At 60.3% G+C, this 16,337-nt stretch overlaps 2 protein-coding genes across 7 annotated transcripts in view; one reads left to right on the forward strand and one right to left on the reverse strand.

The window, feature by feature from the left end:
* The first annotated feature begins 300 nt into the window (after positions 1–300).
* POLR3H (RNA polymerase III subunit H) lies at positions 301–13,084 on the forward strand. Of its 6 annotated transcripts, XM_080811157.1 has the most exons (8): positions 310–367; positions 626–755; positions 3,345–3,441; positions 9,298–9,384; positions 9,819–9,882; positions 11,247–11,448; positions 12,347–12,402; positions 12,961–13,084. In XM_080811157.1, exons 2-7 carry the CDS (start codon positions 645–647, stop codon positions 12,398–12,400), a joined length of 615 nt encoding a protein of 204 aa, XP_080667283.1. In that variant the 5' UTR covers positions 310–367; positions 626–644; the 3' UTR covers positions 12,401–12,402; positions 12,961–13,084. The 6 variants fall into 6 exon arrangements, with proteins under 6 accessions (XP_080667281.1, XP_080667285.1, XP_080667284.1 ...); XM_080811155.1 differs by lacking the exon at positions 12,961–13,084 and having other exon boundaries at positions 301–354; positions 12,347–12,572; XM_080811159.1 differs by lacking the exon at positions 12,961–13,084 and having other exon boundaries at positions 301–354; positions 9,828–9,882; positions 12,347–12,572.
* A 579-nt stretch (positions 13,085–13,663) lies between these two features.
* ACO2 (aconitase 2) overlaps positions 13,664–16,337 on the reverse strand; it is a 56,305-nt gene continuing 53,631 nt past the window's right edge. The window contains exons 16-19 of the mRNA XM_080811160.1: positions 15,746–15,937; positions 15,240–15,372; positions 14,590–14,711; positions 13,664–14,186 (exon numbers count right to left, since the gene is read on the reverse strand). Of these exons, the coding sequence (XP_080667286.1) occupies positions 14,049–14,186; positions 14,590–14,711; positions 15,240–15,372; positions 15,746–15,937 (585 nt within the window). The 3' untranslated portion in view covers positions 13,664–14,048. The remainder of the gene's footprint in view (positions 14,187–14,589; positions 14,712–15,239; positions 15,373–15,745; positions 15,938–16,337) is intronic.

Below are 16,337 nucleotides of genomic sequence, written 5' to 3' on the forward strand. Positions count from 1 at the left end.
ACCCCCAGAAAGGTCCCGCCTGCCCCTTTCCAGTTAATTCTCCTGCCTCCGGGGTACTGAGGGGTCTAAGCATCCTGTGCCGGCTTTTGGAAGGATCCCTCTGGCTGTGGCAGAGCACAACCTGAGACCAGGAATGAGAGTAGAGCACCCGCCCAGCAGGTGAAATCTGGAACCGACCGAGGTCGCCTAGCAACCAGAAAGCGCGGTCGGAGGACGGTCAGCTCCGCCCCGGCAGAAGGGGAGGCCCCGCCCCGCGCCGCGTCGGGGGGGCGGGCAAAGGCTTCTTATTGGTCTGTTCTCCGGAAGCGACGGGATTCGGAATCTCGCCCTAAGTCTGCTGCGTGTGGGAGCGTGGTGCGTGGCCGCGGTGCGTGGCTCGTGGCGGGGCAGCGCGGGGTCGTGCGGCGGGTGCTCGCACCCCTCCCACCCGAGTGCGGGCTTCTCCCGCTGAGCCTCAGTTTCTCCCTTTGCAGAAGCTGAGCACGCCCCGCACGGGGCACCGGGTGCCCTACCGCGCAGCCCTATTGCCGGCCTTGGTGGTGGTGGTCGGGGGTGTCTCAGCGTTTGGGACGGGGCGGAGGGGGTTCGGCCCCAGACGGTGCGTGACTGACCTTCCCGCCCCCAGGGCCCCAGCGCGGGCCGGCATGTTCGTCCTGGTGGAGATGGTGGACACTGTGCGGATCCCCCCGTGGCAGTTTGAAAGGAAGCTCAACGACTCCATTGCGGAGGAGCTGAACAAAAAGTTGGCCAACAAGGTACTGGGCCGACGGGGTCGCTGACAGGCCTTGGCACCGGAGGGCCCAGCACTGCCCACCTGCCCGCTGCAGCCTGGCCTTGGTCGTGCCAAACCTTGGCCTTGGGCAAGTAGCTTAACGTCGCAGAACCGGGTTTCTTCACCTGTAGGTGGGTTAGGGGTAATCCCCCTGCATATGGGATGTTAGAGGGAATCAAAACAGAAACTGGGGTTGAAAAAGGCCATTCTGACTGGGAAATACTAGATTCCACACTGCCAGATTACTTTGCAATCTTGGGCAGGTCACTTACCCCCGCTGGGCCTCCGTTTCCCTTTGTAAAATGGACATAATAATGGTTGCCTAATTGCGCACTGTTTTTGTGAAGATGGACAGAGTGGTTTAGAGTTAACGGTCAGGAGGTTTATTTATGCATTCCTGCAGAAAAGTGTTTGTGCACCTTTTATGTGCCAGGCCCTGCATGCCTTAGTGACAGCTGGTCTGGGGCCTTCTCACTGCCTTTTCTGAAGTAACCCTCCCTCAGTTACTTTGTGTCGTATCACTTTCCTTCTTAGATGGTTATGGTTTTTCTTTCCAGCTCCATGATGGCAGGGACCTTTGTCTTCTTCCCCACATGGTACCTTCATATTTGGCCAGAGCCTGGCACACAGCAGATGTTCCGTAATTGTTGACTGAATGAAAGAATCAGGCAAGGTTCTGCCCTGTAGTATGGTGGGGAGAGCAGATACGAATGAGAGGGACCCACAGTTGAGTATGTGATGACAAGTTGAGGTCAGTGCTGTGAAGGACAGGCCTTCACAAGTCTCTGACAAGGAGAACTCTGCCTACAATGAGGGAGAGAGCAGCCTTGTTAGGGACGTGGCATTTGAGCTTGAGCTGAGAGATGATGCTGAAGAGGGGATTCATTTTTGAGGGTGTGATAGGGCTGTGCAGAGAGAAGATTTGGGCAGGCAATGGAAACAGCATGTGCCAAGGCCCTGTGGCAGGAGGGAATACTTCACCCATCATAACATGGAGGAGGCTGGTGTGGCCTGGGCAGAGGAAGAGAGGGGAGGGCAGACTGGAAAGGTGGCAGGAACCAAGCTGCACGGGGCTTGCAGGATATCATGGCAGTACTGGTCTTCATCCGTAGACCAGCAGGAGGTGATAGGCTTGGAAGGCGCGAGCAAGAGGAAGGTTGGTTGGCTTTAGACGGTCCCTTCCTTAGAGTGAGGTCATAGAAGGGAGGTGTATGGATCTGGGGAGCTGTTGGTGGAGAGAACTCATGAAGTCCTTAGTGGATGGCTTCTGGCTGCTTTGTGAGTTAGAAGTCCAGGGGGTCTGTGGCAGGATGAAGCGTGAGCATTGTGGCAAGAGAAGCTATGAAAAGTCCAAGAAGGAAATGAAGTCCCTTTGGGTCCTTCAATGACCTGTTGAGATGAGTCTTCTTTTTTTTTTTTTTTAAGATTTTTTATTTTTATTTTATTTTATTTTATTTTTTAAAAGATTTTATTTATTCATTTGACAGACGGAGATCACAAGTAGGCAGAGAGGCAGGCAGAGAGAGAGGAGGAAGCAGGCTCCCCGCCGAGCAGAGAGCCCAATGCGGGGCTATATACCAGGACCCCAGGATCATGACCTGAGCCGAAGGCAGAGGCTTTAACCTACTGAGCCACCCAGGAGCTCCCCCTGCTTTTTAAAAAGATTTATTTATTTATTTGACACACAGAGAAAGAGATCACAAGTAGGCAGAGAGGTAGGCAGAGAGAGATGGGAAGCAGGCTCCCCGCTCGGCAGAGAGCTCGACACAGGGCTTGATCCCAGGACCTCATCATGGTGAGGTCTGGCCCAGACCTTGAGTTCTCTGAGCTTCTTGCTAATCGTTGAACAGCCTGCAGGATCTGTAATTGGGAGGTGATGACACTGGTGGCAGATAAGATGATACCAAGTGGGTCAGTGGTTTGGAGTACTGTGGGGGTGGGGTTGGGGGCATGGGATGCTGTCTGCCTAGTCTCGGGCCCTTGGCCATGTGTCACTCTGCCAGCTGCAGTCCCTGTGGCCACGGCTGTGTCTCCTACTTTGTGTGCAGAATGGGGATTAGCCAGGACTCTGACACGGAGCTTTGAGTTCCAGCGTGGATCTGGGGACTTTGGGAAGTGGAGGTCTAAACCAAGGTTCCCTAGTCATCAGTGATCCTGACTAATAATAATAGTGACCCATGGTTGACAATGATTACTTCTAGCGTGTGAGCCAGACACTGGCATGGGGCTTCACATCCATTCTCTCTCTTTATTTAACAAACTTGCAGCATGGGAGGTCCATTTTTTCAGATGGGGGAAACTGAGGCTCAGAGAAGTGACCTTGGTGGTCATGCAGTGGGTGTTGGAACTGGCACTGTAACCAGGATCTGCCTTGTGACAAACGCCCCGCTCTTTCCAGAGCTCCGCACCCTTGGGAGGCCCCGACCCATGGTTACCTCAGATGGTGCCCCAGCTCATTTCTGGCTATAAAATGGGAGTAATCATATTGGCCCTGGGTGGTGAGGGTCTCAGGAGAGCGTGCCGGGGAGCTAGACCTCAGTGTCACAGTGTGTGTGTACACGGATGCACACAGGTCGTGTACAACGTGGGGCTCTGCATCTGTCTGTTCGACATCACCAAGCTGGAGGACGCCTACGTGTTCCCCGGGGATGGTGCGTCGCACACCAAAGGTGGGTGCCCTTTCCTCTTTTTTTTTCCTTAAACATTATTTTTTTAAAGATTTTTATTTATTTATTTGACAGAGATCACAAGTAGGCAGAGCGGCAGGCAGAGAGAGAGAGGAAGGGAAGCAGGCTCCCCGCTGAGCAGAGAGCCCGATGCGGGCCTCCATCCCAGGACCCTGGGATCATGACCTGAGCTGAAGGCAGATGCTCAACCAACTGAGCCACCCAGGCAGCCTGCCCTTTCCTCTTTGGCATTGGGTTTCTTGGGGTTTGGTTTTTGGTTGTGGGAATCCTGGTCTAGGGATTGGGAGACCTGAGGCCTAGTCGTGACTCTGCCAGGAACGGACCAGGTGACAGTGGGCAGAATCTTCCCGTCTGGGCCTTGGTTTCCTCATCTGTAAGAAATGGTGGATGGGGAGATTGCTTTTTATTTTTATTTTTTTAAGGATTTTACTCATTCATTTATTTGAGAGAGAGCGAGCGCTAGAGAGTGTGCATGTGCCAGTGGTGGGAGGGGCCGTGGGAGAGGGAGGGGCGAGAACCCCAAGGTGACTCCTTACTGAATGTGGAACCCAATGCCCCGCTCGACCTCACGACCCTGAGATCCAGACCTGAGCTAAGAGTCTGTCGCTACACGACTGAGCCAGATGCCTGACATCTGGCGGCCTCTCTTGCTCTGCGATTGTGGCTCCGTGTCTGTGCTCCCTTTGGTCTTGTTTATTACGGAGTTCTGCTCTGCCTGGCCTTCGGGCTGCTCAGTCTGGTTTGGGGGTGGCCAGACAGGTAGGGGCACTTGGAGTGGTCATTGCTGGGTTAAAAGTGGAGAGCACGGGCACCTGGCTGGCTCAGTTGGTAGAGCACGTGACTCTTGATCTGGGGGCTGTGAGTTCAAGACCCACGTTGGGTGTAGGGATTACTTAAAAATAAAATATTAAAAAAGGAATTGAAAATGGAGAGCAGAGGTGAGTGCATCTGTCGCTTGGGGAGGAGGCTAGCTGAGGGTAGGGGCCTTTGCGGGGCACTAGGACATAATGGTTAAGTGAAGCCTCTGAATTCAAATCCCAGCTTGGCCACTTACTGCCTCTGTGTCTTTCTCAGAATATGTGATCTTTTTGTGCTTCTGTTTCCTTGCCTATAAAATGTAGTTAACAATAGAGTTTATATTACAAGACTGTTTTAAGAATACTAAATTAATATGTGCAAAGGTCCTAGGATTGGTCCTTGTGTCCTTGGCACTCAGTGAGGGCTCAGTGGCTCCTTGATTTGAACTGTTTCTCCTGATTCTGTCAATCCTCTAAATGGGTTCTTTTGGGCTAGCCTGTCCCGTCCCGGGCTGGATGGGGGCAGATGGCCTCCTGTGTCTGGTGGTTGGCAGACTAGCTGGTTGGGGGGGTCCTGGGGGAGGGCTCATCTCTGCAGCATGTGGTCCTATCTTCCCATACCAGTGCCGCGGGTCCAGCCTACAGGCAACTTGTCAAGCCTCTGCTTATAGCCCATTGGCCAGAGCAGGTCAGGTGGTTGAGGCCGGGGCAAGGGAGGGGAAGATAGACCCCGCCTCCCGATGGGAGGAACTGCCATCCAGTAGCAAAGCGGGGCGCACCCTGGGAAGGGCAGGGCAGGTTGGTTACCAGGCCTGGATGGTGTAGAGGGACGATCCCCTTGGCGAGGGTTCTCACGGAGGGAGTGGGGCGTTCTCTCTCCTCCCTGCACCCAGCCAGATCAGAAGCAGGGGGCAAGGGGGGGCTCTGAGGTGGGTCGCGCTGCTCAGGGGGTAGGCCTGCAGCTCGGCATCGCTCAGAGCTGCTGATTCACGGTCTCCGGAGGCAGCCGGTGGAGGGCGCTTTAGCAAGGAGCCACGAGGCCAAGTGTCAGGAGCCCAGCCCTAGCCCGTCCTGGTCAGCCTCTGGGCACAGAGATGTCGAGCATTCCGGAACGTGCCGTGAGGCTGCCTGGTGTCTGTGTCCAGGAATCCAGAGACGTAATTAGTTCACGGAGATGTTACGGTGCTCTGTGGACAGCCCCAGGAAACAGGCTGAATTTGTGCGCACTAGGAGCACTTAGCGGAAAAATAAAACGGGTGACGTGAAAACAAGACCACGGGGCCTCTGTTTACAGAGAAAGGTGCCCTGGAGCTGAGCCCAGCCTCTGCCTTAAGACGGTTGTCCGGGGGGGGCACCTGGGTGGCTCAGTGGGTTAAAGCCTCTGCCTTTGGCTCAGGTCATGATCTCAGGGTCCTGGGATCGAGCCCCACATCGGGCTCTCTGCTCAGCAGGGAGCCTGCTTCCCTCCCTCTCTCTGCCTGCCTCTCTGCCTACTTGTGATCTCTCTCTCTCTGTCAAGTAAATAAATAAAATCTTTAAAAAAAAAAAAAAAAAAAGACGGTTGTCCAGGGGACGAGTGGTAAGAGGCACCAGAATTTCAAGGAAACCTGGGAGAAAAAAGTTAAAATTGAGGAAATTCTGTTCTTTCGTTTGGTTGTTTCTGCCACTTGGTGTAAGATTTTCACTGTGGGTTTTCATTGCCCCCCACCCCCACCCCCAGTTCACCCTGGGCCCCGTAGTTCCTCGTTCCTCCGGAATGAGGTGTGAGGATTACGGTCCTGGGTCAGGCATGTCGCATGGACCTGGATTTGGATTCTGGCTCCGCCCCCCACCCCCCACTGCTGGATGCAGACCTTAGGCAGGTAACTCTGCCTGTCTTGGCCTCGGGTTCATCATCTGTAAAATGGGGTCAGCACTTGGAGCCGTGAAGCCCGTGTGGTCACGGAGCGCCGTGCAGGGTGACGTTCTGCCGTGGGGATCCTCCATCCCGGGCCCCGTCCTTGCTGCCCCCCCACCCCGCTGCCTCACCCAGGGCTGTGGCCAGGGCGCGCGGAAGGAGGCCCCGGCACCACGCCTCCCCCTCTGCGTTGAGGACTCTTCGTGTGCTTGTCGCCTTGTACGCCTTCTCCCCGGGCTGGATCGCTTCTCCTCTCTCAGAAGGTACTTGCAGGATGTCAGCATCCGTGACTGTGACACTGCGCCCAGGTGTGCAGCCCCAGCTCTTGTCACTTAGGTTTGCACGTGGCACCAGTGCCGTGTTCCCCTTGCCCCACAAGCCGGCCGGCCCCGGCCCCCCCGGGGGAGCCCCCCCTGCCCTGCCCCGCCACCCCCGCCTGCTCGGAGCTCCAGAGCGGACTGTCTTCGTGCCCCGCCTTTGCTTTGTTCTGTTCTCTCTTTTTGTAAGTTGTGGTAAAATACAAGATTCACCGTGTTAACCATTTCTCGTGCCCGTTCAGTGGCACCGAGTGCAGTCATGGCCGTGTGGCCACCCCCAGCCTTGTCACCTTCCCAGCCCGAAGCTCTGCCCCTGTCCCCCCGCAGTCGCTCCCGGTCCCCCGCCGCTCCAGGCCCTGGAAACCACCGTTGCACTTCCCGTCTCTGTGAATTTGACCACTCGGGGTACTTCCTACAGGTGCCGTCATCTCGTGTCTGCCCTTTGCAGACACTCAGTGCGTCCCGAGGCAGCCCCGCTTCTCCCGGGACTCGGCCTGAGCCCGCACCTGACAGCAGGTCCTCCTCTCGCTGGTCCTGCGGACCCGCCCAGGCTGCCTCTGCCGGCTCCCGTCTGCCGCTGCACACCCCACGGCTCCCAGTACGGCCTTGGCCGGCCAGCTCTCCCGCTGGTCTGTGGCCTCCTGTTTGTTTTTATTTGTATTTTATTTTATTTTTTAATATTTTATTTATTTATTTGGCAGATCACAAGCAGGCAGAGAGGCAGGCGGGGTGGGGGGAAGCAGGCTTCCCGTCGAGCAGAGAGCCCGATGCAGGGCTCGATCCCAGGACTCTGGGATCATGACCTGAGCCGAAGGCAGAGGCCCAACCCACTGAGCCACCCAGGCACCCCTCCTGTTTGTTTTTAATGGACATCTAATTTACATGCCATGGAATTCACCCTTTTAAAGCTTACCACTCAGTAGCTTTTTAGGATATTCACAGAGCTATGCAACTGTCCCCATGATCTAATTCCAGAACATTTTCCCTGCCTCAAAAAAACAACCCCGTACCTGTCAGCAGTGGCTCCTCGTCCCCTCCCCCCCCCCCCCCCCCCCCGGCTCCTGGCAAGCACTGATCTGCTTTTGGTCTCTGGATTCGCTTCTTCTGGACATTTTGTGTAAATGGAATCACGCGGTACGTGGTTCTCTGCAACGGGCTTATTCCGTGTGATGTGAGGTCCGTGAGCTTCATCCCCGTCGTGGCTCCCTTCCCAAGGCTGAGTAGTGTTCCGTTACGTGGGGACACTGTTCGTTTCTGCGTTCGTCTGTCGACGGACGCCTGGGTTGGCCACCCTGTGTGGTGGTTCCAGACCAGAGCTCCCTGGGCTGCTCTGTCCCCATAAGCCCGGTGCCCACACCGGCCCTGGCACAGACTCGGTAGAGGCTCTGTGGGCATTTGGTAAGCTGAACTGAATGTCGGGTCACATGGGGGACAGGGCTTTTCCACCCTGTGGATAAGTGACCCTTGGCTGCTCCCAGCTGCTCTCTGCAGGGTCAGCATGAGGCTCTCGTCGCCGGGAGGGTGGGGACAGCAGCTGCCCCCTCTTCTTCCTTCGTGCCTCCTGCCCAGCAGGGCTCGGGAGAGGCAGCCTGGGAGGGACCTGGGGGCCCCGTCGGCCCGACTGGCCTGAGGGCAGGATGGGCAGAGCTGGCGGCCGAGGATGCCAGTGGCGGGAGCCTGCGTGGGGATGAAAGCTGACCGAGGAAGGTAGAGTCCCCTTGTGCCCTGTCCGGTGGTCCGGAAAGACTCGGAGCCTTCCCCGGGGACAGCAGGGCGGAGGAGCTGTGTGGCTGGGAGCAGGTGACGCAGCCCTCGGAGCTGCTTCCCCGTCCTCACGGCGGGGACGTGTGACAACCGACACTGGTGGGCCGTGATGGGCCCCATGTGACCGGCAGGACGTGGCCTCACGGTTCTCCTCAGGCAGTGCTGGTCACCCCTTTGCGGGTATCAGGGGCAGGAGTGATGAGGCAATGGCTTCTGCCATGTCCTGGGGGTCCGTCTGTGATGTGGGCACGGACCTAACCTGACATCTTTCTGGGGGTCTGCTGGGTGGGGACCACCAAAGGCAGGGCATGAGAACCCCCAGAGGCATCTTTGTTGGCCCCGCGCCTCTGCCTCCCCACGGCCCCCTCCATTTCAGGGCATTTTAAACTTCCTGTTCCAGGGGTGCCTGGGTGGCTCAGTGGGTTAAGCATCTGCCTTCAGCTCGGGTCATGATCTCAGGGTCCTGGGATCGAGCCCCGCATCAGGCTCTCTGCTCAGCGGGGAGCCTGTTTCCCCCTCTCTCTCTCTGCCTGCCTCTCTGCCTACTTGTGATCTCTGTCAAATAAATAAATAAAATCTTAAAAAATAATAATAATAAACTTCCTGTTCCAGGTCAGAGCTGGCCTGGGGCAAACTTTTCACGTCAGAGGGAGACGGCAAACTTGATCCTGAACCCGGCTCGATTTGCCAGCTACTTCTCTCCTTTTTAGAATTTAAGGGAGTGAGTGTAGAGGGAGGGTCGAGTTGACTTTGGAGTCATCCACGGCCCAGAATCTGGGTTCAGGAGTGACTTGTCAGGTGGGCTTGGGGGCCAACTCTCTGTTCAGGGCCACTGCTGTTGGCCTGTTGTGGAGGCCGCGCTGTGGCTTTGCGGAGACAGCGTGTGGGTCCCTCCAGGTCCACTGGTGGGTCTGGACCCCCAAGGGTATTGGGTCGCAGACTCCCAGCTAGCCGCAGGGCCTCCGGTTCTGGCGAGTCCGGTCAACACGGGAAGCCGGGGCCGCCCCCGAGCCGCCATCCCTCACCTGCCGGCTCGTCGCTGACGCTCTTCCTTCCCTTCCAGTCCATTTCCGCTACGTGGTGTTTCATCCCTTCCTGGATGAGATTCTGATTGGCAAGATCAAAGGCTGCAGCCCGGAGGGAGTGCACGGTAACGGCGGCCCCAACTCCTCAGACGAAGCTGGGAGCACGTTGGGGCGAGTGGCCAGACCAGCAGGCCTCCCTTCGGCTTCTGTGCTGGGCCACAGGTCAGGGGAGGGGTCGGATGCAGAAGCTTCCACACTGTCAGGGAAGCCGGGGAGGGAGGGCGATACACAGCCCCCTCGTGCTCAGTGAAGGCCTCGGCCAGGTCTGGGCTTCACCGTGAGGCCGTAACTCAGGACCTCGGGGTGAGCACAGCAGCCGCCGGAGGGGGTTCGGGGTCCCCGGCACCCTCTGGCCCCTGTTTTGTGTGGTGTCCGCTGCAGGTTTCGGGGGCTGAGAGGCATAGGCAGAGTCGCGGGACTCCGAGGGGGGTGGGGGGCTCAGATTTCCATGGTGACAACCGCCCCGGTCCCATGCTGTCACTTTCTTCACATGTTCCAGTCTCTCTAGGGTTCTTCGATGACATCCTCATTCCCCCTGAGTCGCTGCAGCAGCCGGCCAAGTTGTATCCTCCCAAGGTTAAAGTGGGTCACAGGGGAGCTCAGGTCTTTCCAAAGGACAGTCCCCACTCCTTGGGGTGACCCTGGGGCCTGTGATCTGACACTGCTGACCTGTGTGTCCACCCCGACCCCCGGGCCTGCACGTGCTCCCGTGGGAGCTCCCGTGGCGTCCCACACCCGGGCCCATCCGAGCGCGCGGGCTCTGTAGGGGGTGTGCTGTTCGCTTGGCTTAGGTTGTCCTCTCAGGGATCGTCTCGGAGATCCCTGCCCTGGGGAGGTTTGTCCTGACTGGCTCGCCTCCCCCCTCCCTGCTGTGTGAACAACATGGTTGAAGGCCTGACTGCCTGGTCCTGGGCTGGGTTTTTTCCCTCTGCTGGCTTCCCCCATTGCCCTGCCCCAGCACTGGCCCAACTGCATTGGGGTTGTGTGTTTCTGGGGCGTCCTCGCTGAGACTGCTCCCTGGAAGGGACCCCATCTGGTCAGGACCGTGTCCCCTGTGGCCCGGTAGGGGCTCTGGCTCCCAGGGGTTGAGGCGGGACCCTGCATTGGGACGGCCACTAGAGGGCGCCGTGGCGCTGCGGTGTGGGCTGAGGGAGGGCGTGGGCTCCGCCGGGAGGTCCAGGTGCTGCGCTCAGGCCGGGCCTGCGTGGGCCGCCAGGGCTTGTCAGGGTCAGGGAACCCCGTCCTGGCCGGCTGGGCCTCGCGCTGCCTGTGGGCCCTCAGGCGGGTGACCCTCCGTCTGCCGGGCGTCCTCCCAAACACCGGGAAGCTCCTTGTGCTGTGTGTTCGGGGCGCAGCGGGAAGGGGTGCGGGGTGGGACGTGCGGGGGACACAGCCCTGCTCCGGCCGGCTCCCCAGGCCCCCCGGGAGGGTCCCGCGGGAAGCACCTTCTGGATGCGCTGCTTTCTGCCCACTTCACCGCAGCCCCACCAGGGCAGGCCTTGCCACAGTCCCGCGGACGGGGTTGGGGGGCGGCGGACCCGAGGCACGGCCGCTCCAAGCGTGCAGCCGCCTCGAGAGGACACACAGGCCGAGTCAGACCCAGCAGGGAGCACACCCCGGGCTGCAAGAGGCCTCGAGAGGTGGGGCTCGCTCTGCTGTTGAGCCTCCTTCTTGCCCTGGGGCCGAGGATTGTGCCCACCTGGCTGTGGGGCCCGGTGGGGGAGCCTGTGCCCCCCAGCCTCCCCGCTCCCTCCTCCGCGGCCCGGATCTTGCCCAGCCTGGCTGCTCGCGCGTGGCGTGGGCCGGCCTCTCCTCGACCCCCCAGCCAAGGTGATCTCCCCGATCGGGTTTCCCCGGGGGCAGGAATCCTCCCGACCCGTGGGCCCCCTCCCGCCTGGTTGTTGCCTTGACCCCGCGCCCCCGCCAGCGACGAGGCCGAGCAGGTGTGGGTGTGGGAGTACGAGACCGAGGAGGGAGCGCACGACTTGTACATGGACACCGGCGAGGAGATCCGCTTCCGGGTGGTGGACGAGAGCTTCGTGGACACGTCCCCCACGGGGCCCAGCTCGGCTGAGGCCGCGTCGTCCAGCGAGGAGCTGCCAAAGAAGGAGGCTCCATACACGCTTGTGGTGAGACGCTGACACCGCGGCCAAGACAGGGCAGCAGGGGGGCTGGAGAAGCCAGGCCGGGAGCGGCTTCCGGGGGTGTTGACTTGGGGCTCCCGGCCTGGGGCCTCTCCCCGCAGGTCAGGGCGCAGGTCCCTGGGGTGTTCTTAGTCACCTCGCCCCAGGGATCCTGTGTCAGAGGCCGGGCACGGCCCAACACTGGGAGCCACAGGCTCCTGACGGCCAGAGGACGGAGCCCACACGGGTGACAAGGCTGCTGGGAGTGCGTCAGGCACGATGCTGGGGCTGGAGGGAGGGGTGACCCTCTGTCGGGCTCCCCAACGAGCAGGCGTGTGCACGGGGTAGCAGGGGAGCCGCGACGAGATCCAACTGGGGTTCCCTGGGTTATCTACCTTCACGAAGCGACAGCGATGCAGGACGAAGCGGGACACGTTTCTGGGCCCTGCTGGGGGGTTTCTTTGGGTAGTGTGTGCTGCGGGTGGTTTGCTTTGTCAAAATCTGGGTGGCCAAGGGCACCCCCTCCCCCACGTGTGTCTGGAGGCTGGGGCGCAGGGTCACTGGGCCTTCTTGGCCAGACTGAGAGCATGTCCAGGCCCGGCCTGCCGGTGCCCATGTCTGGGCAGGGCCTGGGGGCGAGGAAGGGAACCGGATCTAGCTGAGGCCCTGAGGTCAGAGGCCATGCCCTTCGAGAACCAGCGCTTTCCTTAGGGGCCTCAGGAGAGGTTGGGGCGGGAGAGGGGAGATGGGCTGTGTTCCCGGGTGCCAGCCAGGCATGCTGGGGTGGCCCCTGATGTCCCCCCATCCTCTTGGCTGGTGTGTGCTGGCTCCACTGGTCCCTTCATCTCCCGAGTTGGCTTAAGCCCTGAAGGCAGATGAAATGTGCCCGTTCTCTCTCCCGCAGGGATCCATCAGCGAGCCGGGCCTGGGCCTTCTCTCCTGGTGGACCAGCAGCTAGCGGTGAGGACAGCAGCTGCTCCCACAGATGCCAAGCAGCAGAGTGTGCGCCCCGCCAGCCTGGCCCCGTCCCTGCTGGAGCTACCCCCAAACTCCCACTGTCTCTCTGGACCTCTGCCTCTTGGCAGCAGCACAGACTTTTAATAAACAGACGGTATCGTCAGGGAAGAGCTACCCTTGTCTCCGTGATTGAAGGTCACCGAGCTGCCGTAGCAGGGCCACATGTCCTTCCTCTCCCGGCTCGCTTCTGTAGGGGACACTCCTCCTGCCCCCACACCACCCTGGCAGGGCTTGGGGGTTGACAGAGTGTCTGCCTCAGGCTGGGCTCTGGGCTAAGCTTGGTGGCTCTCTAAAGCGACTGAACGAGAGGCTGGCCTGGGGTAGCTGCTAGTTGTTGTCAAGTCTTGACCTTTTAGGGACATCCGCCTTTTCCCCCACCGGTGGGCGAGGCTGGGGGCCTGCACTCAGCCAAGCCAGCCCCGTCAGGGAAGTGGACGCCGTGGGCTTAGGTGGCCTGAGGTCCGGGCTGGTGACCAGCTGTGTTATCCCTCCCCCCAGCAGGCCAGCGGTCACTTGTGACCCCCGCCACACCAGGAACCGTCTGCGGGCCTGCTGGCGACGCCAAACTCCACCTTGTTTACTCAGCAGAGGGGCTTTGCCAGCTACCTCCCGGCTCTTCTCTAGCTTCCGCAGAACCCGCAGCCTGGCTTTATGGCGCCCACCGGACACGGGGTTTGTGTCAGGCAAGTCTCGCGCTGAGGGGGGCCCTCCTCGGAGCCCGCCTCCTGCTCTGGCCTTTTCTGCTCGCACAGGCACCAGGGCGCGGAGGCGTAGGTCCTGCCCGTGGAGCGTCTCCACGGGGTGGGTGTGGGGAGCAGCTGCAGAACGATGCCCGCCGCCGCCTGGTGCCACAGGGCAGGAGACGGTGCCCATCCCTGCCCAGCCGTGGCCTTGAGTGAGGTGGCCTGTAAGAAGGGGTCTGGGCCCCCCTCAGGGTGTCTGGAGGGGTAACTCCGTGCCCAGGGGCAGGGGAGGTGCCATCTCGGGCCCAGCCTCCTGGCACACAGGGGGGCTGTGTGGATGCTGGGGTGCAGGTAGGGGAGGCCGAGAAGACACCGGGAAGCTACCGTCTCACGTGTCCCTCATGGCAGTGGCGAGTCCACTGTGGCGTGGCTAGCGGGGGGGCCTCTGCCGACCGGCTACAAAGACCCTTCCCTGAGCCGCGGAGTTGGCGACAGTAGGGACACCACCACTCACACACTCGGACAGTCACTGAGTTTGGATTCTTATTTTCCTTGCAAGAGCAAAAGTTTCTTTAAAATCCTTGAGCCACCAGTGAAATGAGGCAGGAGAACACTTTAGATGGGAGTCTCGTCATAAAAATAAATACAGTTGAATGGAGCTGCTCAAGGTCTGAATCAGACTACAAATGGGAAGGCAGGGGGGCTGGAACATTCTTTTAAGACACCCCCCCCAACCATGGGTCACTCGGCGGGCTGAGGGCGGGGAGGCCAGGAGGCCTGACCACACCATCTCGGGGCAGGAAGCCATGGCTGGATCGGGGCGGACCCGGCTCTGATGAGGCGCAGACGGCACGGGGCACCCGGGAGCCGGTCCGAGGCGCAGCGGGCGGGGCGCAGGGCCGGGCCTTAATGCTGCTGCAGCTCCTTCATCCTGTTCAGGGCGCTGCCGGCGCGGAACCACTCGATCTGGGTCTCGTTGAAGGTGTGGTTCAGGAGGATGGTCTCCTGGGTCCCGTTGGGGTGCTTGATGATGCATTTCAGGGGCTGCAGGGGGTGGGGGAAGGTGGAGGCTCTTAGGAACATGGCCCTGGGCTCTGCTGCAGGGTCTGCAAGGTGGGGCACACTCGAGGTCCAACTCGGGGGCCAGAGGCCAGGCCCAGGCTCGAGTGGCCACAGTGAGACGTGGATGGCGGAACTCCCAGGGCCAAGAAGGTCCTGCTCTGCATAGGCTCTTGGCCCGAGTGCCAGGCCTGAGCGAACGAGGGGGGCCTAAGCTGGCCCCACCCATCTCTGGGAAGGTACTTTCTTCCCTCCAAGGGGGATCCCTGGAGAATTTAAGGGCCCTTCCAGCTGAAACAAAGGCTCATGGGAGGAGGGCCAGAAACGGATGGGGGAGGAGAAGCAAGGTGGCGGTCCCCGACCCACCCTCCTTCCCCCGCCCCCTGACCTTGCCAGGAGCAAAGTCTTTCAGGCCCTGGATGGTCAGCTTGTCGACGGGGTGAATCTTATTGTAGTCGGCTGGGTCGGCGAAGGTGAGGGGCAGCAAGCCCTGCTTCTTCAGGTTGGTTTCTAGAAGGCAGAGGGCACACGGAGTCCATAGAGCGCCAGTCCCCACTTCTCTGCTCGGGGAGCCTCAGTAGCCTAAGAGCTTCCTTTTCTAACCCCAGCGAGGGCTCTGGGACAGAGAGGCACCTGGTCCTGCCATCTGGAGACAACTGAGCGGAACTGAAAGGACCGGGGTGGCTACAGCCCCGGAGACGGGGTACCTTCCACCCGAGCCTATCCCAGCACGCTGGCTGGGGTCTCCGCTGGCTTCCCCACGGACGCTCACAGTCAGAAAATCCTCTGAGCACGTGGCCTGAATTTCCGGGGCTTGGGTCTGCAAGTTTGGAAGCAAGTTCCCACTTCAGGAAGTTGTGGGCCCCGGACTCAACGGAACTCGGAAGGGACGGAGACTGTGGTGGAAGACGGCAGCCGCGGACACGGTGTGGAAACCAGGCTCGTGGCTCCAGGCCTGCCTCCGCCGCCGGCACGGCGGGCGACCACGGGCTGCCGGTGAGGGCAAGCGGATGTGGCTGGACCCGGGTTCCACCTTACCGTGGATCCTGGCAAAGCTCTTGGTGATGATGGCCCGGCCCCCGAGGTGGCGAGGTTCCAGCGCCGCGTGCTCCCGGCTCGAGCCCTCCCCGTAGTTCTCGTCTCCGATCACCACCCACCGGATGCCATGTTTCTGTCAGGCAAGTGAGGCCACTGTGAGGGACACTGGCCCCCCGCCTGCTGTCCCTGGGCTTCCTGAGGTTCACAGATCAAGGGGCTAGAGAGGCCCCTCCTTGCCTGGGAAATCAGGTGAATTGGGCCCCAATGAGGCCCTGAGGGGACGGGGGGGATCAGATGTGGGCCCTGACTCTGCAAAGGGCCTGGGGAGGTGCTCAGGACAGAGGCGGGAGTGGGGGGAAGGCCACAGGGTGAGAGCAGAGCCCAGGGGTATATGGTAGGGGGGACACAGGATGGGCCCCAGGAGACCAGGGCGCTCTTCAACTGCAGGGCTACTGGTGTGGGCTCCTGGGGGGAGAGCACCCCTTCCACCACTGACTTGGACCCACCTTGTAGTAGCGGGCAGTGTCAGGGACAGGTCCGAACTCCTGGGTGACAGCATTGCGCACAGAGTTGGCCTTGCCATTTTCGATGTTGATGGCGCCGATGAGCAGGTTATTGGAGATGTTGTCCAGGTGCCCGCGGAACTTGAGCCAGGGGCCAGCGGCCGAGATGTGGTCAGTGGTACACTTCCCTTTGACCTTGGATTTGTGAGAAGAGAGGACAGAGATCAGGGCATGGCGCGAGAGGCGGAGAAAGGGAGAAGCCCTCTAGGGGCTGGCGGCAGGCCCAGCAACTGCGACCCAGGACGGGTGACGCGGGCAGCAGGTCTGGCTTCAGACACACAGTCTGCCACCCTGGCCTTGCCACACTTTGACCACGAGGGCTCAGGCAAGACCGTCCCCAACCCCTCGAAGGCCCTGGGCTCCTCAGTGAGTGGTCTGGGACAGGACACTCTCAGGGGCAGGGGCTGGACGGGCAGGTCTGCTCGCTCAGTCTTCCGACCCAGGCCCCCCGGCAAGTGCTGCCCCGGCAGGAAGACCGGCTACGGACCTCAGGCTGGACCCAATGGAGCCCGAGGAGGTGTCCTGGCCGGTGACC

Source organism: Martes martes, assembly GCF_963455335.1.
Source record: "Martes martes genome assembly, chromosome: 8".
NCBI lineage: Eukaryota > Metazoa > Chordata > Mammalia > Carnivora > Mustelidae > Martes > Martes martes.